Source organism: Melanerpes formicivorus, unplaced genomic scaffold (assembly GCF_026170545.1).
Source record: "Melanerpes formicivorus ecotype bairdi unplaced genomic scaffold, bMelFor1.0.p_v2 SCAF_2, whole genome shotgun sequence".
Lineage (NCBI taxonomy): Eukaryota > Metazoa > Chordata > Aves > Piciformes > Picidae > Melanerpes > Melanerpes formicivorus.
The window spans coordinates 45964530-45988429 of record NW_027142354.1 but is presented as its reverse complement, the minus strand read 5'-3'; the positions used below and the strand labels follow the sequence as shown (position 1 = coordinate 45988429).

General features: G+C 40.0%; 1 protein-coding gene across 1 annotated transcript in view; it reads right to left on the bottom strand.

Annotated features, from left to right (window-relative positions):
* The window catches only part of DOCK2 (dedicator of cytokinesis 2), a 184153-nt gene that overhangs the window by 23661 nt on the left and 136592 nt on the right, over window positions 1-23900 (bottom strand). Inside the window, exons 31-38 of the mRNA XM_068158666.1 lie at window positions 21222-21322; window positions 21052-21110; window positions 19773-19921; window positions 9790-9875; window positions 5591-5747; window positions 4376-4416; window positions 2813-2903; window positions 1537-1656 (exon numbers count right to left, since the gene is read on the bottom strand). Of these exons, the coding sequence (XP_068014767.1) occupies window positions 1537-1656; window positions 2813-2903; window positions 4376-4416; window positions 5591-5747; window positions 9790-9875; window positions 19773-19921; window positions 21052-21110; window positions 21222-21322 (804 nt within the window). The remainder of the gene's footprint in view (window positions 1-1536; window positions 1657-2812; window positions 2904-4375; window positions 4417-5590; window positions 5748-9789; window positions 9876-19772; window positions 19922-21051; window positions 21111-21221; window positions 21323-23900) is intronic.

Genomic DNA, 23900 nt, shown 5'->3' with positions numbered 1-23900 from the left:
GAATATGTAAACCTATTTTATTCTTACAATAAGATAATAATAATAAAAAATCACCTAAGTTTTCAGATACATTAAAATAGAACAGCAAATCACTAAGGTGCATAGCATCCAGAATATATTCCATCACAGGAGCAGAGTATAAGGGGCTCACACCTGGCTTTCTAAAACAAACACATTTAGTTTTACAAGAAATTCTGAAGCTTGTATAATCCTAGAGATTATACAAGTCCTAATCAACCTAAAAATTACATTGCTTTGACTTAAATTGCCACTTGCCCAGAGTAGCAGCTTGTTTCATTCCACACAGTTTGGTAGCTACCACTAAAAATTACCATGAGGAATTACAGAGCTGCATTGGGAAGACTAGGACAATTTTCCTCATTTGCTCTAGGCATTTAATGTGTTCAGCACAAAACTGGTCTTAAAGCAGACAGAAATGCCCTCACTTGAGGATGCTTTTCAGATTCTGCCTGATTTCTTATCTATTCAGAATAAACTGACAAAAGGGGTTTTCTGAGCATGAGTCTCTGATGTAAAGACACTGCTGATTACATGCCATATGGCCACTTTTTACACAGTACTGTGTACTCCTAGGCTAGGTAGTTCTGAACCTGAGAGCTGTATTTAGCTGCCTGCAAACCTCCTCTGATATATCTGAGGAGAAGCTGAATTCTAGGGATATCAGAAATCAAGAGGATTTGATAATTCTGATACAGTGGGTAGGGGGACTGCTACATTGCAGTTATCGTAGATGCCAACAAAACATCTTGAGAAGTTCCAAATTTGCCTGCACTGCACTGCATTTGCCTGCAGTGCACTGGAGCACCAAAAGCTTTCTACCTTCTGAATTACAGGAAAGACTTTAATGCAGGAGTTAAACCTTTATTTTGCAACAAGCAGTAATGAATTACCCTCTTGTTTCATACTACGCAGCTATAGCTGGACATGACATAATGACTGTCATAAGATCCATTATCCAGCACTGCAGAAGTTTTCCCTACTTTCTAGTTTTTGCTTTATTTCCAAAAACCTCAGCTCAGCTGTCAGTGTATTGTCAGGCAATTTCATTACCAGATATTTTTCTAAAAGCTGAGCTAAACCCAGGCATGGAAGATTATACTAGTACTTTTAAAGTTTGATGTTAAATTCTCAGGCTTCTGAAACAAGTATGGCCATTTTGAATGGTGTTTTTGTGAGAGAATGACTGAATAATTTAGAAAATGGCAACAATCTGAATTCTTTTCCCAGGAAAGCAAGTACATACAACATATTTTATTATTTTAATACTGCTTGAGACTCTTGTGACCAGTGTAAACATCAACCCTCTTTCTTTGTGAATGTGGTTACTGAAAGATTATCTTCCTATAGAACAGATATACTCTGTGAGTAAGCCTTTCAGGACACAATTTTTACTTGACCCACATTTTCAAAGAGGATTCCCTACACAAACCTTTTACACAAAGAGTATTCATTAAATACCACTATACAAAGCAATGCAGTAAAAAAAGATTGGAGAGGAGAACTCTACAAACCTACCTTGCCTTTGTCAAAGTATTCTATGATCTTCTCATACAAATTCTCTTTCAAGTGACGATAGGTCTGTGAACACTGGAACTCTGTTGACATGACTTGGGGTGTACACTGCTCATCTGACCACTGAGAATAAAAACATATTAAAAACCATATGATTCTGGAGTCCAACACTTCATATATTCCTCCTCATTCAAGGCCTAGCCCTCCAGGCTGTTCTAAGTGGTTTGTGGGGGTAGAGGGCTGGGGTTTTTTTGTTTGGTTGGGTGGATGGGTTTTTTTGTTGCTTGCTTGTTCCCCCCAACCACCCTCAGTCTTTGTTTCACCCTTCCACAAAGAAACTGGAAAAGACAGTTTTTACTACCTCTTCAAACAAGTGCTGTACTTCAAGTGATAACCAGGACTCAGTACAACACTTTAAAATGCTGTGTTGCTTCCTGCCCAAATAATGTGGCTGAAAAGCTATGTGAGAAAACTACTTTTATCTCAGTGATGTCATCTTGACTGATTTGTTTGATTTTTGCATTAAAATATTTCTTTGTAATATTAGCTTGGTCTATTCCAATCTATACAACATATCTCACTTTTTTATGATCAGAAAAATCAGAATGAGGTTTAAGCAAAGCAGCATGGGAAAAAAAGAAATAATTAAAAGAATTTCAAAATTACATAGTTCTGCACTAAAACATATTTCATTTTAAAAACTCTTACATTTTGATGGAGGGACATTTAAATTTTGACTTTTCCCCTGAAATGGAAGTGCATCTTACTGACTATTTGTATTGATGACATCAGTTACAATGAGAATATTAGTTGTAGCAAAAAATTGATCACTAGCTACCAAAGGAAGCAAGAATAATTTAGCGGATTGATCCATATGAAATGAAAAGTCAGATGTGCCTCTGTGACAGCTGGAAAAAAAAAAAGGATTCATTTCACCATTTTTATATTTGGGATAGTAGGAAATTTGCACAATAGAAACCATACCCAAGTTAAATGTCTTCAGAATTTGCACACAATGTTCTCACTGTAAAGTACAACTATTTTTGCTACAATAAGAAGTTTTGCCAAGATGTGGCTTTCAATCACCTATTGAAAATACAATTTCAACAATTAATGGTATTTCTGCGTGGCCTACTGCAATGTTTTTAACCAGAAACTTGAATGCCCCCATGGGAAATGATTAATAAACAGTAAATCAGAGATTGAGAAAATCATGTTTCATTTAGAAATTTATTAAAATGCAGAAGTTTATTTATAGATGGAGTTACGAAAATCTAACCTTCAAGAGCCATGTGTGGAGCAGGAGGGTATATGCTGCCTCTGTGTAATTCTCACAATCTAAATGAAGATCTCGCAATTTATACAAATACCTGTTAGAGGAGAGATCAAGAATTAGAGTAGATATTGACAGGACTGCAATACTAAGTGACCAAAAAAGACCTAGTAACACAACCTTAGTGATACTAATACTAATACTCTGTAATGGGAACTTCATAGACATCACACAGATACTGCCCAAAGTGTCTTTAAAGACACGCTGAGGGATTAAAGCTCTCTGAAACATTGTGCACAAAGGGAGAAGCAAGAGCTCACCTCCTCCTGTGAACTGCTGTCAGATACACAACTGAGAGGAAGAGGAAGGAGTAGTAGACTCAAGAGCTAAGTCAGACCCTAGAGTCCATTATTTCTGGACTGTTACTAAAGATAGCTGCCTTTCTCTGTAGCACTTTTTGGTTGCATGTAAACACTTTCCATGTAAATGAATGCAAGCACAATAGTGAGGTACAAGTAACATAAGATTAACACAAAGTAAAGGAGAATATGGAAAATACCAGCCCAGAAAAACAAAGGAAGTGACTGTAAACTTGGAAGGTGGTGCAGGCAGAAGTGTTATTCTAAATCATATGTTGCTAGTGCTCTCCTCAATCCCTAGGGCAGCACTCCTGCTACCAGCACAACCACTGCTCATCACATAACTCAACCGCATCTACAGCAGCCAGGAAAAGAACTGCATCCCATCCTCTTACAGACAATGAAAGTTTGACACAGAAACACTGATATCTTGCTGTAGCACCTCAACTCACTAGCATTTCCCTCGTCAGCACAGCTGAGAATGTTGTCGCTCCCCCCCTCCCCAGCAATGCCCACAAATAAAGTTTTGTTTCTCCCTGGCCATTCCAGCTGATAGCTCCATGTTTAGCTCTGAATCACCTTCAGTGCTCATTTCAGCTGAGATTCTGGGCTTTGCACTGCAGTGGCTGAGGTGCAGGTGGTTCTGTAGATTTGGCAGATGAGAGGAGGCAGCAAAGAGTGAGCTTTAGAGCAGCAAGATTAGTTGCAGCTCATATGCAAAACTCTTGGAGACAGTAAGAGGCTATATCACATCTGAAAGAATTTGCCAGTATAGCTATAACTCTAACAGAAAAATGCCTTACTAGTAATTCCACATTGCTTGCAGTGCTGCATATTTAATGAGACTTGGCAGACTGCTCAATTCTACAACACTTGAATGTTGCTTCTGGCATTCTAAATATATGATACACCCTCCACCAAACCTCATTTCCTTTATTTAAAACAATAGTCAAGGAATGTTGAGTGATTGGGTCAACTAAAAGTTGATTCTTAGGGGGGAAAGTGCAGCTGCTGAATCCATATGATAGATTCCAACTGGCTGAAGGCTAAGCAAATGCTGGAGTAAGAATGTGAATGAGGCAAGGGCTACAGCAGAGTCATTGTGGTAAACCAACAGTCGGTAACAAAAAGCCAAGTACAATGATACAGAGAGAATCCAGAAGGGAACACTACTGCCCTCTCCAAAAGAGATCCAACAGGACTGCCATACCTGATATACATCTCTTCACGGTTAATATCCTTGTAGAAATTCTAGGGACACAAACATTTAGAAGTTATCTACCAATGCCTGTTATTCAAACACAAAATACAAATACACATGCAGAGGTCTTGCTCTTCTTGCTAGTTGGACAGCATAAGAAATACAGGAATTACAGACGGTCTGAAGTTCAAGACTGGTGATACAACTTCAATGAATATATTAATCAGTAATTAGTGCATTGCAATTATTATACATATGTATGTATACTTCTAGTTCATTAATGAAATAACTGGTGAAATTTTTTCTGTTGGAGAAGAGGAAAACACAGTTATCCAAATGAATATAGAATAAATAAATAAATAAATAAATAAATAAATAGAATAATAAGCCACATGCTCTGCCTACACTTGATAGCCAGAAAAGAAGCTGAGATTTACTGAAGCTGTTATTGAATGCTGTTGATGTTAACACTGTTGTGCAGTACCTTTAAAGGGGTTAACTGCAGAAATAAAGCCCATTTTTGTCACTGTAACACTTTTGCATGTCTAGGAGTTGCTCAGGGTGTGTAAAATGTATAACACAAAATTGTGACCTGGAAGACCTGCAGAAATTGACACCACACTGAGTAGCAACTTCTGAGGAACAAAAGTAAGCTAGTGAACTACTTGTGAACCACGTTCTCTTTCCAGCCTTTAAAGCTGATGAAGGCTCTGCAGTTTAGAGGAATTTTCTTCTGGAGGAACCTCTGTATGAAATATCCTCATTGCTAAACATGTATAGAAGAAAAGACAGGGCGGCACAGAACCAGATCAGAGACTGAAACCTTGGCACCTTATTGCAGCATATCTTGGAGGCTCCTACTGCAGTTTTTAAAACCCACAATTATTGAGTTGCTAGAGCAGCAAGTGGGTTAGTTCCTCATGCAAAATTTGTCTCTGCTAAAACCCACTGTTATGTTAAGCCTGTCAAAAGGTAAAGGTATATGAGCAGCAGACTTCTTTATGTACCCACAGAATTGAAGTGGATAAAACACACGAGCAAAACCAATGGACCATGTGGGTTCTGCTTTCATGTTTATCCAATATATTCATGCAAACAGATATAAAAATCTCTTGCCTCAGAGTTTAAATAACTCCTGAGCATTGTTGACCTGAGCTTCATCTTTAGTAAATGGATTCTAAATGTCTTCCCTGTTCTCATAAAGAATTACAAGGGAAAACATACCAGTAAGTTCACGGTGCAGCTCATGCGATTGTCCTTGCTCTCATCATTCATCACAGTTCGGTAATCCAGCAGTTTCTCCAAGAGGCCTTTAACTAGGCTGACAAAACCTTCAACCATGTTAAAAATTCCAGGATACTGACATGCACACGCTGTAAGACTGCAAACACAAGAACCATTTTTACAATACTGTGACAATCAGCAACCCATCAGCTGAAAAACTGGGCCTGAAGGTAAATGCTGAACTAGGGCTAAAGTGACTGCAGAACACACTGGAAACTTCTTTTGTGTATTGGTTATTCAGATATCCAGAAGAGAGATGGGATATAAATCAAAAGGAGAAAAATTAAATGTTTACTTTTCCTGTCTGAAAATTACTTCAAATTCAAGGGTTTACCCTCAACATCAGAACAAACCAATCTGCATTCATGAGTCAACAAACTCAGGTCTCTGGAATGCCACACTGTAGCAATAAACACTACACCTTCTTTTTTATCTTTGCACACAACATAGGATGCAACAATTATTTCCTTCCCTTTGTACAGTTACATGTGAGCAGAAAACTGAAATGAACATAAACTACAATTGGATGTAAAAGATAAAAAAGACATTGATTAACATGACCTCACCATATCAATTTGCCCTTGAGGAATAAGCAAAAACAACCAATAAACTTTCTCCAGATCAAAAAAAGCAGTTAGTTGTCCGTTACTAAAAATCTAGCAAAGTGAGTTTTATCCATCATCATCAGATTGCAACTGATATTAAAAAAGTACTAGCATGTGCTGCTTCAATAGAGTGCTGAAGTGATTCAGGAGTAGATAATTCACATTACTATCTGAGCTTGTTTTCAAAGCTTAACTGCTTAAACATTACAAATTACCAGCATCTCAGTGAGGATTATTTTCTTTCCTTGTTTAAGAGCTTGTTTGCTCTACTTAACATCCCATTTTTCCACTGAGATTCTCTCTGACAAACTGCATTTTATATATAAATATATATCCATAAATTCATATACATATAGAGATGCATGCACTCAATCTGGCTGAGAGGGAGTTAATTTTCGCTGTAGTGCTGTGTAGTGGTAGCTAGAAAGGTGTTGATAACACACTAGTGTTTTGGCTACTGCTGAGCAGTGCTCCACAGCATCAAGGGTGTCTCTTCAACATCATCCACACTCCCAGGCCAGTAGGCCAAGGATGGGCAAGATCTTAGGAGTGGACACAGCCAGGACAGTTTAACTGACCACAGGGATATTCCATACTGCAAGACATTTGCTTAGCAACAAAAGGTAAGAGAAAGGAGAAGAAGGAGCATTTGTTATTACAATGTTGGTTTTCCAGAGCATCCAACACATGTACTAGAGCCCTGCTTCCTGGTAAGGGGCTGGACATCATCTGCTGGGGGGAAGTTTTCTTTTGCTTCTGTGTGTGGCTTTTGCTTTATCAAACTGCCTTTACCTTGACCTATGAATTCTTTCCCATCTTGTTTTCTCCCACCACTACAGCCCTCACAAGGAGGGGAGTGATGAGCTAGCTTGGTGGGCACCTAGCATCCGGCCAAGGTTGGCCCACCACAAGGAACATGAATTCCACGTATATTTGGCATACGTTATTGATAGCATATTAAAATCAGCATATATTCTTACAGGGAGATAATCAAAAAACCCTAGCAACCGCAAAATTATCCCTGAAACTGGGCTGTGTGCTTAGGCTGAGCGGTTTCAGTGGCATATTTTTCTTCATTTCTGACCTCTTTTGTTAAACTTTCTTCCAAAAGTCCATATTTATATAAAAATATATATGCCTAGCTATTTCAATGGCAAGAAAGTCTTTGAATCTTGATCCCAGTGAAGTGCCCAGTCTCAAAGTTTTCACTTGAAATGAGAAGAGCACTTAATGTTCCTTTGATTGCACAGCTCCAGCATAAAGCAATTTTCCTAAGAGTGAGTGTGTACATGTGTGTCTGAAAGAACATTTATCTTGTACGAGGTGTGACAGACAGTGGCAAACGGATGAAACCAGAATGCTTTAATTGCTGTTGCCTGACTAGTCTGAAGGAAAAGAACTGAAGTATTTAAATAAATCACTGAAGCATGGCTTCTGACATTAAACATATTGCAGATTGAAAGTTAAATACCAGAGAGCCTGAAGAGTTGGCAGCTGACAGAAAAGGCTGGAGCATATCAAATCATATTTGTGGAAAGGAAGGTAAGGGAAGGAGGGAAGATTTTAAAAAGTTGTCTTGTTCAGATTCATACAACAATCCCACTAATAAGGACCCATACAACTTAAGATGATTTTATTTTTTCTTTTGCCCAGGAGGGAGCAAGAAACCTTTGAATTTTTAAACAGAGCTTTTTAAAAATAGAAGTTTTAAAATGAAAAATAAATAAATAAATATTTTCAATAAAGCTCAAGAAAATAACATGGGCTGCTGCAATGATGGGGAACTGGAATGCCTCCAAATGCTATTTTCTGTTGTGCCTGTATTAGTAAATAAAACATGCCAGAAATTGTTTTCTGAGCCTGAGGACAAGTGGCATAGCACCACTTGTATTCATCTATCCAGTCTCTCCTCCATTTCCCAAAGCAGAGTTGCCTTGTTTATTCTGCCTACTGAGAACAGCTTCTCCCCTGTTTATTATCCCAGCTCTTCCTTGATGCTGTCTAGGACCACATTCATTAGCACAGCTCACAACCCTGCCATGGCACATGCTGACATTTAGAACAATGGACAAATGCAAGGCAGTGCTTAAGCTGTGAGGAACCTGTTTAGGTTATTTGGCACAGGCCAGTTTCCAGCTGCCAGCCACTGTGGGTTGCAGAGGTGAGCATCAACACACAAGATCTGCTAAATATCTATCACATAGCAGCTAGAACTGTGCAGGAATGCAATGAAAATATGACCAAATGAATAGATCTGGAGACCATTTTAACTATGTCCCTCTCCAGTTGGAACAGAGAATTAGATACAGAGGTTTGAAAGGTGCAGATGTAGAAAACAAACAAAACTAACAAAACAAAAGGACCAAACAAATCAGAGAACACGTCACCAGAGACAGGTGACCAGCCTCTGCATCAACTGCCCCTCTGTAGGCATCATTAAACAGCTCCTGAGATGGAACAAAAAAATATTATCTGAAGATACTATAAGGTGATCTCTTTAGAAATGTGAAAATTTTGAAGTCTTAGAGAACATGGGACAGTATCAAGGGGAAAGAAAGAGACATACCCAAGGAAGCAGGGTTTGATGAGACTTTTCAACTGCACTACTGAGAAATGGGGTTTAACTGGATAGGTACCAGATCTCTAGAAAAATATTTGAATGCAAGAGTAAACCACAAACAAGACAAGGAAGTGATGGCACACAGCTCAGAAAAAAAGTAAACTTCAAAGAGTTCCACATGATCTGAAGGAAGATTTTCTCTGCATTGATGAAGTCTGGGTTTGAATACTGAATAATGTAGCATTTCAAAATAGATGTAGACATTATAGGAATGCCCACAAAACATTCACTATGATAAACTGAAATGTTGGGGTTGTTTACCCTACAGAGAGGGCCGAATGAAACTTGACAGTAACTTTCAAATTTGTTAAAAGCTGCTGAGAAGAGAAACAGAAGAAATGATTCTTTATGTCCCCTGTGGGTAAAACAAGAAATAATTGGCTTAAGCTCAGGAAAGGAAGATTTAGTATAGATATTGGGGGAAAAAAAGTGACTAGCAGCAAGGAAAGTTTAGCACGGCAATAAATGTCCACTGTGTCAGCTGAATCCCCAGTATTAGAGACGATGAATTGCAGCGACAGTTCTGGCAGGAATCGTGGCAGAGGCTTTGCTGCAGTGTGATTTAGAAAACTGCATTTTTGGGGCTCTGTCGGCCATACCAAGAGCCAGTCTGGACATCTCTGTGTCACTGCTTAGCTAGCCTAAGACTTGAAGACAAAACAGTAAATATTCCAGACTGAAAAATCAGTTTATTGCTCTCAGTTTGCAGAGTCGGGAAAATAGTTTCAATAAGCAAACATACAATTCAAACCTGGTTTAATGAAACAGTGTGGTTTTTCCAGCTCCTGCATTAAAAAAAAATATATAATAAAAATGCTAAGACTCTATTTTTGAAGTGAGGTCACCAACTGGAGAAGTAGGAACAGTAAGGCAAAAACACATCTTGAAGGCATTTATTCTTATGCTCTACTCACATGGACTCAAACAACTGCATGTAGTGTTCATCCCCTCGTCCTCCTTCCACCTCATGGTCCAACTTCAAAATTATTTCATTTTCAAACTAATAAAAAGAAACCCAAACACTGAGCAGACATCCAGATATTAAACACATTTCAGTATGGAATCAAAATAATATCTTTGTATAGTCACATCACATATTCCCAACGGTTAAATGCTTGAATACATCCCAGTTGAATAATGCACATCTGACTATCTCCAGATACCTGTTCCTTAGTACTGATGAAATAACTTGAGGAAACAGCCTTACAGTGCTTGTATTATAGGTTTTCATAGAACAGCTCTAATTTGAAATACAGCTTCTCACAGTAGGTAGACTCACTTTCACCCATACAAAATACAAACAATCCTACAGTATGCAACACCTTGTTTAATTCCTATTTGTTATGACTACCTAGGCTCTAAGAGTGGCAGTTATGGCACTGCTTCACTTGGAGCCATCAGCAGCCCTATTTCTCTGTTCATAAGGTAAAAATGTACCTTTTCCCCACCAAAGATTCTAGGCTTCCTCTTATCCCAAACATAGAGATGCAGTGATTTTCTGTAAGCTATCTGCAGAGTCACCCTTGAAACTTCAACTCAGCTACTAGGGTCTGTCATTCCTGTAACAGATCTCTTGAAGCAGGGTATCTGACAGTGTTACTTATGTTTACCTGCTGTTCCTATTGCATCCTGTGACAATCTCTCACAGACACTTCAGGTAGTTTTACATAGTTAAGCATGTGTGGGAGCTACATCCCCAAAGAAGTTTGTTCTGCATGAACTCTTTCACTGCTATCAAAGAAGTTTGTCTCACATAGATGCTTCTCTGCTCCCCATTCTTTGTATTCAAGCATTTGTGACAGGCTGCTCCTGGAACAGTGTGCTGAAGTTCAGCATTACTTGGGTGTCTGCACCTCACCTTTCCCAGCACAGGCCACTGCTTCACAGCTGAGCTTGTGCAAACAAAGGTGAAGCAGAAGTCACCTAGAAGATAAGGGGTGCCTGCTGCTTTGAGACCACCACAGTGCCCTGTGTGCCTTCAGCATCACGTGAGTGGCCATGACGCAGGCCATTCTGGGAATACCTCTGCCAACCATCCCTGGGCGGGGAATGATGAAGAATTCAGGACTAAAAGGCAGCACCATGCACTGTCAGGGTGAACCCACTGCCAAGAGACATCAACCATGTGGGATGCTGCTGGAAGCTGGAGTGGTGATAATGTTCTTCTCTTACCCCGATTTCATCTCACTTTTCCCTTCACTCTTCTCTCTCACCCTCTCTCTCTCTGTCTCTGGCACACACTAGGTAATCACCTTGCTTGCCTTAAGAACTACTGCATGATCTGCACTAACTTGTAATCAATAAATTGCCAATCTTTCAGTCACTTAGTAGTCATTTTGTCTCACTCACTCCTTAGGTATCCCTAAAGAACCTCCTGTGAACCCTTGCTCTGAGGAAGTGACAGTGAGGGAAAAACATCTCACAAGATTCAGAGAAAGAAAAAGCCTATTTTCCAAGTCTATCACACAAGTAAAGAAAAGGTTATCTGGGATACTAATGCTAACCTGCAAAACTCTTGTTACAAATATGCATGCAAATTGTCAGTGACAGTAGCCTGGCATCTTTAAAGTGTAATAAACTCAGGCAACATCTCAGGAGAATTTCTAAGCAATATGCCATAGTAATATACCATTACCTCTTAAAGAAATGGAAGTACAGGTTGCATTACATTTTAAGGTAACACTTTGTGGAACCATAACTTAATTATGCTACCTTTCCAACGTTACTACATTATTGCAATATAACCATACAATTGTATTTTGTTGTTTCAAAGCCCTTGCAATACATTATACACAGAATTTGTAATTACTTTGCAATGACTTTAACAAGGTATTGTGCTAACTGCCTTCAAGTCAAGGAAATTAAAACCACGGAAACTACAATACATGCTTATGGTTTCTTTGGGTTCCTCCCAAGCACCTCAAAGAATTATAAACTGCACATTCAAAAGATGTACTTGAATAATTTCTATTTGTGTATCATACTCCTAACAGAAAAAAAGAAAGATGAGTTTGCTGTTTTGTGGTGGGTTTTTTTTCTCAATATAAAATGAAAAAATACCAGTGGAAAATTAAAACAAAGCTTCCAGCAACTTAGGTCAGTTGGAAATTTACTGGGAGAAGGTTACAAGGAAAATGTATCCCAATCAATACTGGATGGTGGAGACCCAGGCATTTTGAACCAAATCACTGGGTGTGGTAGCCTGCTGCTGTCCTTCAGACATGATCTGAAATAAAAGTGTTCAAAAAACAAAGTGTTTGAAAATAACCTGATAGATCAGCCTTGGGAAACAGAAGATAATGAAACTTACTGTCATATGAAAATATTGATGGCAGAAAATATTTCATCTTTATAATCTTAGTAAAAAGAAATATTAATATTAAAATACTGCAGGTTTTAACATGTTTATTTTAAAAAATATTCACAAGTAGCCAGTCCATTAGCATAACTTTTCCCAAGCTTCAAGCATTATGCTACGAAGAAGCAGGTATGGGTTTACGTCTGCAGCACAACCAGCACAAATATAAAGCACAAGAGCAGCAGAAACCCCCTGCAAGGAAGAGTAGCTCTTCTATTAACCAGTCTCCAGCTCTAACTACAATGGGAATACTCTTCATGGGCTGGTTACCTAAGACTGTTTGACCTTGTTCTGTGCTCAGCCTTTCCTCACTACCTTCTTTGCTTCTAAGCCTCTTGCCTTATAACATTCTTTGATTACTCATTCTTTGACATCTCATTTTGGCTTGTTAGGTGAAACCCCTGGAATTTATAAAAGCATTCCAATAGTCTTCACCTTCATTCATAGTCTTTTAGCACTGCTGAAAGCCTGGGCAAACCCTTGATTTGGGTATGCTCTCTCTGAAGTTGGCCACATATTGTGCACACACTAAAGTGGCACAGACGGGTGACTTCAACAGCTCAGCACCAGGTATAGTGTGTTTTAAGATGACTGAGTAGGAAAGTAATGTTTATGAAAACCTGAAGAGCACTGTTTTGCATGGACATAAAGCAGTCAAAATATTCTGCTTCCTGGATCACTGAGAAAATACATTGCTAGATATGATCAGTGAGATGCCTGCATATAAAAAGTCAGTACTGAATGTGAATCTGCAAGCCCATGTAGTACGCATGTGAGAAACATTAGTAGCAGGATAGGAGTACTCCAGCAGAACTGAGCAGCATGTAGTCATATCATATTTCAACAGAAATTGGCAGTAAGTGTTTTATCTCTGTGGTGTACTGAATAGGCTCTCACTGCTCCTCAAAATACTTAATGACTACAGATCTCAGAGTCTCTGTTTAAGAACTACTTCCCATAAAGTTCTCAGAGAAACTATAAATTGTTCAGTAGAAAATGCAGTCCCATTTTCTGATTTGAGCAGAGGGAAATGACTACTACATTAATACTACTTCTTTATGACATTGGGGGGTTTGGGGGGAGGGGAGGGGGGTGGTTTGTTTTTTTTTCCATAGGGGTGTCAAATAGAGGGAGTCTTCATTTTTCTTTACAGGCCACAAAGAATTTTGGTTTGTAAGGATCCAGAACAATTTTTTGTCCTGTTACTTGCAAGTTTTGCTGCTCTAGTATTAGCTCTTTCTTGGTAACTGGAACACAAATTAAAGTGTGCCAGCGGAACAGTATATCCTCTACCAATACTTGAGGGAAAAGAGCTATCATTGATATACAGAGAAACATGAAAATAAAACTTATTCTGGCTGGTGCAGAAGTTTAAAGGGTTCCAGATTAATTTATCTGTGTAAGTAGTGTGTGTATTACTGTCTGTATGTGCATTACTAAGTGGGTAACATAGGTGCACAGCAGTTTCAGGACAAGGGCAATGTTAAGCAAAAACATCCAAACCAGTAATTTTCTAGAGTTAATCTGTGGACTTGCTGCAGTAAGACAGAAACCTGTGAATATAGTGCAAATCAAGCGCCAGTTAAATTCATCCACCTCCTAAATCCTTCTTAGGACTTATTCAGTGTGCCCTTGCAACCCAGAAAGCCAATCACACCCTGGGCTGCATCAAAAGAAAAGTGGCTGGACTTGATGATATTGGGGGTCCTATCTAGCCTGGATGATAATGGCATTCCATGGCTCTACAATCTCCTGCCCATCTTGTTGGCCAGCACAGCCAAGTTTCTCATTGCTTTTATGCTTTGTTTGCTCCTCAGTAGAGGAGATTGACTAAATATGCCCTTCTAGGCCCATCTTCAAGGGCTGAGGAGCAGCTGGGTGCAGGGGTGGTTCCTGCCACAGCCTGAGGGAAAAGTAGCAGCATGAGCTACATCCTTGAAGCCTAGCAGCAAAGAACATGTCAGGGATGTCCAGCAGCTGTGCCAAGTGGCCACCAGGGGCAGGGAAAGCTCCCTGGGCACCCTGGACACAGGGACTGCCTCAGGGCCGGCACCCCGAAGGATTGATTCCTCTGAAGGGTGCTGGGCTGAGGGGCGCTGGGAGGGGCGCTGGGCGGGGCGCTGGTGAGCAGGGCTGTGCATGGGGAGCTGTCACCTGATGTCACAGGGCCACCACCTGGCAACGGCAGTGCTATGCCACCAGACAGTATAAAAGGGAGCATCCTCCCGTGCCAGCTGACAGACGCAGAGGAGGTCCCGGAGGAGCAGGTGGTATGACTTGGTAAGGCCTGAGAGATGAAGAGCAGAGGCTAGACCAGACCTCTGAGGGTGAGAACAACCACCAATTGCTGGAGCTGCCTGAGGCTTTTTCAGCTGGGTAGCAATAGCAAGACCAAGGGAATGTGTTATCAGGAGCCCTGCAGAGATCACCATCTTCACCCCCTGCAGGGGCAGCGGCAGCAGGCAGGGGAAGGATTTTTGTCCTCAAGGCCTATCAGGCCAGGGGCATTTGGCTACTCTGGGAAGCCCCTGAGAGAATAGCTGCAGGTTGAGGGAGAAGAGGGCTTGGGCATCTCCTGGGAGGCATGAGAAGCCTGTGGGAGGAGGAAGCAGGTCTTGCTCACGTGCTCAGGGAGTAGCCGATCGCCAGCGCTGGGGTCAGGAAGGAATTTTTTCCCCCGGGGCACATTGGCACTTGTCCCTGGGGGTTTTTTGCCTTCCTCTGCAGCACTGAGCATCACCACTTGCCAGGGCTCCTCCGCTCCCTTTTGGCTGGGTTACTGCCTGCTGCTCATGCACCAGGAAGATGGCCTCTCATGCCCTGCAGCTAGGGGAGGAAGGCTTTTTTCCCCTCACAAGGGACTATTAAGTGTCCCCGGGGTTTTTTTGCCTTCCTCTTCAGCACTGAGCACATTCCTTTGGCCAGGCTTCTTTGGGGCCATTCTGGCCAGGGGACTGCTGCTTGTGCTACACAAAGGTGGCCCTCGGGCTGCATAGCCAGGGACAGAAAGCTCTCTAGACCACCCTAGCTAGCCAGGTGCTTGTTGCTTGTCCTCCTCAAAGGTGGCCTTCGGGCCGCCCATCCAGAGGGAGCAGCCTTCTACCATGGCAACACAGGGAGGGAACTCTTGTGCTCCACAGGTGGCCTTCGGGCCGCTCCACAAAGGTGGCCTTCGGGCCGCCCATCCAGAGGGAGCAGCCATCTACCATGGCAGCACAGGCAGGGAACTCTTGTGCTCCACAGGTGGCCTTTGGGCCGCTCCACAAAGGTGGCCTTCGGGCCGCCCATCCAGAGGGAGCAGCCATCTACCATGGCAGGACAGGCAGGGAACTCTTGTGCTCCACAGGTGGCCTTTGGGCCGCTCATGCAGGAGGAGGCAAGCTCTCTAGACTCAGGGTAGGGAACCTGTCACTCATGCTCTGCAGAGGTGGCCTTTGGGATGGACATCCAGGAGGAGGAATCTTTCTAGATTCCCAGGACAATAAAGCATAAAAAAAATAAAATAACACAAACCAACATAAACCAAAATAAAATCCTATTTCCACCTGTACCCTTTGTGTTTTGTGTCCTTTGAAGTGGTTTTGGAGCTGGAAACCCCCAGCATTTCAAGCAAAGAACATGTTCATGGTTCTTCCACTCATGGGGAGTGCAGGGAACAGAAGAGCACAGTTCTGCTGTGGGATGCTGAGGTCAGCATCACAACAGGCTTTGACACAGGGCTGAGGGCTCCATCCAGGAGAGCAGCTCACTGCAGTGGAGGTATTAGCTCCATCCAGGAGACAGGAACAGACACACTTATAACACCTCTGAGGCAGAGCCTGGAGACCCTTGGCTGAGCTAAGTGACATCCCCTGGGTGTTTAGCATGAGATGGTAGGGGTGGGAGTCCCAGGGGAGGCTGGTCCCAGCAATTGACACATAGGAGCACACACAGGACCCTGACAGAAACAGACTTGTACTGCTCAATGGCTTGAAGCCCAAATGGAGAGCACTGTGATACTGTGATTCAGCAGGTAAAGAATTGATTATTTCTCTAAGAGGTAATAATTTCACAGATACTGAATCTCAACAACAAAAATCTTCCTAAGCATATTTCCTTAAACCAAATCAATAAAAAAGCTGGCAGAAATGCAAAATAAAGTTTTAATGTCTTGGAAAGGGTATTTCTCTTCTAACTTAAATACTGTTCCTAATTGTCATCAGCACCAATTTGGCTTTAAGACCTCCTGCCACTCTGTGTAATAGATTCAAGAAACTTCCACCTCCCTCAACACAATTCAATACAAAACAACAAAATGTCTCCATTACTTCTACATGGGTGTGCCTGAAGTACCAAGCCACACAAACTTGGTTTCTGCTAGTGGGATGATCTCACATCTTTCTGAAATCCTTACACATAATGAAGTTGCAAGAACTGAGTGTAAGATACAAGTGTATTTACAGCAATTCTAAATCCCACCTGCCAGAGGAGCTCATTAGTAACCTTCTAGAGCTGTCAGCTCAGGAAGACACAGGACTATTCTAAACATCCATCCTCTATCCCTACAAATAACCTCAAGAACACACTGTCAATCAGTACTATATTCTGATACAGACTAACAGCAGACAGGAAGCAAAGCAAATATAGACTTCCCCAGATGGCCCTCAGCAGTTGGTGAAACCAATGAGAGACGCTAAATTGGAAACACCAAACACAAACAGAATGAATTATTTGAACAAAACCAAACACAGATGAATTAATCTTTCCTAAGCCAAGTTAAATCCTTAACATAACTGCAATCCATGTTTATTTCAACGATATTTTCATTTACTCTGCAAAGAGCTAATCTTTGGGGGGTTTAAGTTTGGGTTGTTTCCTGGTGACTTATTCTTTTCTTTTCAGTAAGCTTTTTCTACCTTTTGGCCTGAAATTATCAGTCAGAACAAACAGCAATAGGTTGCTTGATGATGTGTCTTTCTTGGGAAGTCTTGATGAAATACACAACCTGGCTTTTCAAGGAAAAATGTGTGGGAAACATCATGTGTCCAACACACAGGTAACTAGCCTCCCTTCATATCTGAGGCGGAAGGGGGTGGGAATATTTTGCAGGACTAATTCCATCCACAGACTCTGCATATAAATTGGACAAATTGCCTCTCCAAGATTCTTGTCTCTCTGAGCTAATGGCAGACAGAGCCTTCATGTCTAAAATTAATAGATATTAATAGTCCCCTCCCTGCATCTTCAATTAAAGTTAAAATTACAAAGTCATATAACATTCCTTCTGGGTGAACGGGAGTTACATGTGCAAAGTAAAAGGATCTTGAGGAAAATGCCTTACTGTGCTGTACACCTACATATATACTCCACTCCAGTAAACCAATTCTTGAGATAACTACAGGTGGAATTTTGTTTGTTTCCTCTGGGATTAGTTGATTTCCTAGAAATAGCTAAATAAAATTTCTGCTTGATAAATTAAAATAACATTAACCCTTACTGCACATATATTGTATGCATACAGCAGGGCAGAGCCTCCTGAGCTAGCAGCCACATAATATGCACGTCCACAGAGAATGGGCCACTGCAATGCTGATGTCTCAGCACAGTTCCACAGCAAGTTAATGCAATCAGTCTTTTTGGCAAAGTTTATTAAATCATGAGGCAGGTACCAGACATTCTCTAGTTCCAGTGCCGTTACAGACTCAACTAGTAAATATATCTCTGTGCTTCAATTCTCTCTCACATAACAGAATTTAGATTAGAAATAAATTCTTTATGGTTAAAGTTCAGCAAAACTGGGTATTAACTGAATGCCAGTCTAGGCTCCTGAGTGCCTAAAGCAGTCTTGAAAGAACATGTTATTACTCACAAGTTTTTTACACTATGGTTCAATAGCAAAAGCCAGAGTTTAAATGGTTGTGTTTCAAATACTTTTTCATTCATATTAATTCCTTGACCATTTCTAATTAAGATGGTAATTAAGTTTTAAAAACTCACCATAATTGCCAATCTTACAGATGTATGTTTGAGAAATTTATCTTAATTACCCAATCCAAAGGAGAGAAAAAAACCCCACAATTCTTGGCCAGTAAATAATCTCAATTTCTAAAGCAGAACTTTAGAACTCAAGGAGACTCAGCTGCTCAATTATGAAACAACTTCAGTGCCACCTCATAAAAGTTGCCTCTTACTTTGAAGGTGTAATAAAATGAATGTTCTTCTTCCTCAGCACTGAAAAAATATAAACTGAAACTTTTCTCTATTAGCATAAGAAGTGATTTAAGGGTCTGGCATCTTCCAGGCTCCTAAACTGTTGTTTCTGTTAATCGGTCAGTATGACTGATGAGTTTTCAGGATTTTTGGTCTGCACAGATCTGTGCATCTGTCCCAGGAGATGAGGTATAAGCCAAGAAAAGGAAAATATTTTTTAAGAAGGCAAATACAGGACTATTAGGACACAGAGAGAACAGATGCACAGTAGCAAAGTGGGTTTTAATCTTGGCCTTGAACCAAAAGCTTTGCACTGTGGAATACAGACCAAAATGGAAATTCCATCTGCTTGTTTGTTCCACACTTACTTGACACAGAAGTGTCCCACATGATTTAATGTACTACACATAGCTGGGTACATGAGTGAGATACTGATATTGACTTTCCTATGAAAGCCTAAAGTTCTGACTTTTGTCTTGCCACTTAGCATTATCCACAGTGTTCTGAATTAATTATTTGTGGAACTACAAAGCCCGAATCTCCAATTTAAAATTTCCTGTGACAGGCAGCATAAAAACATAGAGTAAGGTCAGTCCCTGTCCAAGGAGCCTGCAGAGAGTGGAAAAGACAGAAATAGATGCAAACTCACTGCCCAGGGAGACACAACATGCAGTGGCAGGAGATTCAGGTTACATTCCCAGAAGTCCTATCCCACCATTCCTACTTCTATCCTATCAATCAAAAGTATTTGAAACTTCCTTTCCTGGTCAAAATTAGTGTAAAAAAAAAAACATTTTATGAAAGTGAATGATTCACTGTGTTTATTTTTGTCACAATAATATTTAGAAAACTTTGCATATCCTGAGAAATCTGATAATACATAATTAACCGTTTGCTGCTACTTCTGGCAGACTTTCTATATTTAAAATGGGAATGTTTGGCTTATCAATAATTACTGGCAGGAGGAAGGGGTATCATGAAAAATGTAGACAAGAAAAGGCCCCTAGAGCTCATTCAATTTTGCCAGCTAATTAGCTAAGGATTGACTTCTCTGTCTTGTTTTGTTGCTTAGAAATTTTTCCAGTGAAATTTTGAAGATTTTTATAAAGATTCTGCAACTTTCCTGAGCCAGTTCCTGATTGCTGTCATTGCAGCTAAAGTTTTATTTGAGTCCAACTAAATGACCCTGGAAAGCCTGCACTCACTTGCACAAGAGCTCTTCATTTTGTTCTTAGTATTTTGCATTTTACATTCCATGAGCGCACAAAGGCCTACACAATAAATATTTACAAGAAATAAACCGACCACAAGACACCCTAATGAATTTTCACCCAAAGTAGTTTCAATTACCTTTTTGAATTCTCCTGTCCTTTGATATTCACACAGCATCATGTCAAAGAAAATTGGGATTGTGGCTTTCCGTAGTTCAACTTCGGGAATAAGAGTCATTTCCAAGATGGGTCCAACCATGCCCGGAATAAAGCAAATTTTATTCTGGCCTGAAATAGAAATGCAAATTGGCTATTTGAGAGGACAAAAAAAAAACAAACCAAAACATTTTTTTGAGGAAAACATTTAAAAATACATTGCCATTTGGAGATAGTGTTTCTTTGCCACAAATATGGTACATCAGGGTGACAGGGATGTGTGCTGCGCTGCCTTCTATTTATGAATAAACCAGCAGATTTTATGGAAGAGGAAAGCATACAATGCACTGTCCAGATTAATTCTGCGTGTCTGTTTCTGTATGAAATAAACTGTATGGTTATTCCGTGCTCACAGCTGAAGAGCTGTCCTTCAGTGAAAACATTGGACAGTCCATTCTAGTATAAATTTCTGAATAACTTTTTACTCTTTACCCTTATAGGGCCTTCAAAAGACAAAATATCTTAACAACGTCTTTCTGGAATTTTTGTAAAAGTAACAAAACCCTCACTGGAATTAAAAAAGAAATGTGGATCTCTTCTCCCATGCCTCAGAGAAACTAAGGCTCAAGTTCTTAAAAATAATCTAAAGAGATTCCCAAGTTGAGCCTAACTAGTTTCTGGAACTGTAAACACAGACTAAAGCAATAACCTTCTCAGGCAAAATGTATCTGGTTCTCAATTTCAACAAATAAAGGTTCTGAAATCTTCTGATTACTGAATTCTCTAAGGAACACAAAATAGGCTGTAATCAAACATTATCACATGTCAGTGCCAAGCCTAACAGAATCACAGAATTGTTAAGGTGGAGAAAGGTCACCAAGTTCAATTATAAACCAAACATTGCCACGTCCATTAAACCATGTCCTGAAGTGCTATATCCAGCTGTTTTTTCCATGCCCCCGGGGATGGTCACTCCACCACCCCTCTAGGCAGCCTGTTCCAATGCTTGACCACTCTTTCAGTAGAGAAGTGACTGGCTGCAGTGCCCAAAACTGAACCCAGTACTCAAGTTGCAGACTCATCAGTACTGAGTACGAGGGTACAATCACTTCCCTAGTCTTACTGGACACACAGGAGTGAAAACATATTTCAAGCTTAAACAGCACAAATATTGACAAAAGCACTTCGTGTCAGATGTTTTTTCAATAAAATAATCAATCCCCTATGGATTCAGTTGCAATTAAGTTCATTTGTCTACTCACCAAGTTTGTACCACATGTCACGGATTGCAAAGCCAATTAATTGTCTCATATCTCCATATCTAGAAAAAACCAAAAAGATGATGATTGACAAGAAGCATTCTTATCATTATCTTTATCATGATGTTACTACAAAATTGAAGACATCATCCAAAGTATACATTCTTGCTTACTTGCTCTGGATTTTGTTGTATTTTGCATGGGAGAAGTTTTCGAGCTGCAGCGAGTCCTGGGTAATGAAAGCCACAGCCAAATGAAAATAGTTGTTCCACAGCTGTAAATTGAATAGAAGGAAATTACAATAGTTTTGAGAAGAGCAGGAATAATATTAAGCTATGCATAATGTTGAATAATTTATGAAACCAAACAATGCAAGCAATATGAGATTTTGATATTATGCAAAGATGTATATCATTAGTATTATGCAATTAGCAAATAGCAAGAAAGATGAATTTTAATAACCACTAATACACATTTTCTCTTAATAACACAGCAGCTAAATAAATATTGCTAAAAAAAGGATTCAGACAAGATTCATTAGCTAACAACATTAAACCATGAAGCATGGCAGGGCCAGTGAAATACATTCCATGCCAGCAAATCTTAACAACTTGGAGCTAAAGGCAGCCAACATAATTGCACTGTATTTGAGAAACACTTCAAAAGACAACCACTGTCTTCTCTTTGGAGTCTAATTCAACAATAATTTGTGTGAAATTCCAGTATATTTTGTTAAGAGATCTGTACATGAAGCAGGGACAAAATGCATCCTTAAATAACTACTAATAGTATTTGAACTAGAAGAAAAACATTTGTATTTCCAGGACAAAACCCTTCATCTCTGAAAGCAAATTACTTGTTCTCACACAATCAAAATGAAGCACTTCTTCCACATGGTAGAGGTGGAAAGGGAAAAAGAGAAGTTTCACTAGGCAACACAAATGCAAAGAGGTAAATACTCTTTTCAGAAGCTTCTAAATAGTCAGCAATGGCTTGAGATTCTTATTTAAAAACGTAGATGCATCTGAAAATACATGTGGTAGGTATCCGCAAGACAGCAGAGAGGCAATGGGAAATGTACTCAGTGGTAATTTAAAGGATGCAAATAAAAGAGATATCACTATCACTGAGCTCGTAATTTCATACAGTGAAATACAGATTGAGAATCCACACTAAATGACCTTGAAAAACAGTGTTTCATCAAAATCTTCAGTGACGTCTGCCATTCATAATTTAGAAAATTCTCCTGTGCATAAATAACCAAGAAAAATAGATAGCAACACACAAACACTCTCACAAAAATACAGACATTTCCTATAATAAATAAGGGTCTCAAACGTCCTCTATAATGTGCAGAATATCCTGCATTTAATTTATTCCTCCCTTCGAGGCCCAGCTATAAAGCTCTCCTTAGAAGACTTGCTTATTCAAAAGCCCTTAGGAGGGCTCTTTCTGTCTTTAAGTATTTACAGTGCAGAGAGCACAATTATCCCTGGTGCAGACTCACAGGCTCAAGTAGCATTTGGCTGGAGACAGTTATTAATCTGCTCCGTATTACACCATTCAAAGATGCTCTAATTCATCCAAACCAATCACAGCCTTATTAAAAATATTTGAGTATCAGCATTTGTAAGGCAGCAGCTTTTTTCCCCTTAATAGAAACACTTAAATTATGCCCACATCTAATTTTTGGCAGTATACTAATAGTACTCACTAATTCAGAGTCTTTTTCCTCAGGATAGATGTGATTTATAAACTAGAAGTTCTATTTTCCCCACCTTATCAAATATTGTAAAAGATTCATTTGATCAATTTAGAGTTTTCAATCCCTTGAGAAGCTGTGTTTATTGATATATAGGGAATACACTTTGTATATGTCAATTAGACCCATAAAATGGAAAATGTCTCAAATCATTCTAGGTTATATGGAGAAAAATGAAGGCTTATTACTACAGTTAATGGTCTATTTATTCACTTAATAGCTCCAAGTTCAGTGCCATCTTTGTCAGACATATCCTAAAGACTGAATATCCTTATTTATAAAATATGCCCTCAGAATACTCTGTGGTGGCTGAAAAAAAATACCTGATTCTTTGCATTTCAACAGCAAGCTGAAGTTAAGGAGTTGCAAGCTTCCAAGTATTAGCACTAACTGTAAACCCCAAGTGAGGCAGAGCAATCTCTCACAAATAAATAATGGCAAAAGTCAATAGAAACTGAATTTAAAATGCAAAAAGAATATATGTTTAAGAGACCTTTTCTCTTAAGCCCACAGTAACATTCCAAGATCTTTTGCACTTGAACATAGCGTGTGGTAGGGCTGAAGTGAAACAGCACAGTGACAGAAGAGCACCAGCTCTCTCGTGCTCTGATCCATGTGCTACTCGTGCTCTGATCCATGTGCTACTCGTGCTCTGCTGTTTGTTGACAATAACTCCAGTGCTGAGCTGTCAGCTGGGGACAGAGTTCAAGGAGACAAGGCTGGAGCTGAGAAGTGACCCTTCCATGTCATTAGTCCTCAGCTATTCTTTGCACACCCCTGCTGAGTGCAGCCCCTGACAGTAACAGCACAGGCTGCCCTAGTGTGCTGCAATGCTTCCAGCCATGGCAGCTGCATTGGCTAAACATGGTGTTAGCCACACGAGCTAAGAAGGCTGACGGACTGTCGGTGCCCCTCTAGATAAGGGATAAGGAACTTCAAAGAAGAGGATCTCTCATTCCATTTTAATTCAGGAAGCATGAGGTGCATTCTCCCTAGAAAATGCGTCAGCTGCCGAATGGGAAAATGTGGAAGTGATTTATCGTGAATTTTCCAGCTATCTCACAAAGAAGAGGAGATCTGGGTGATTTTA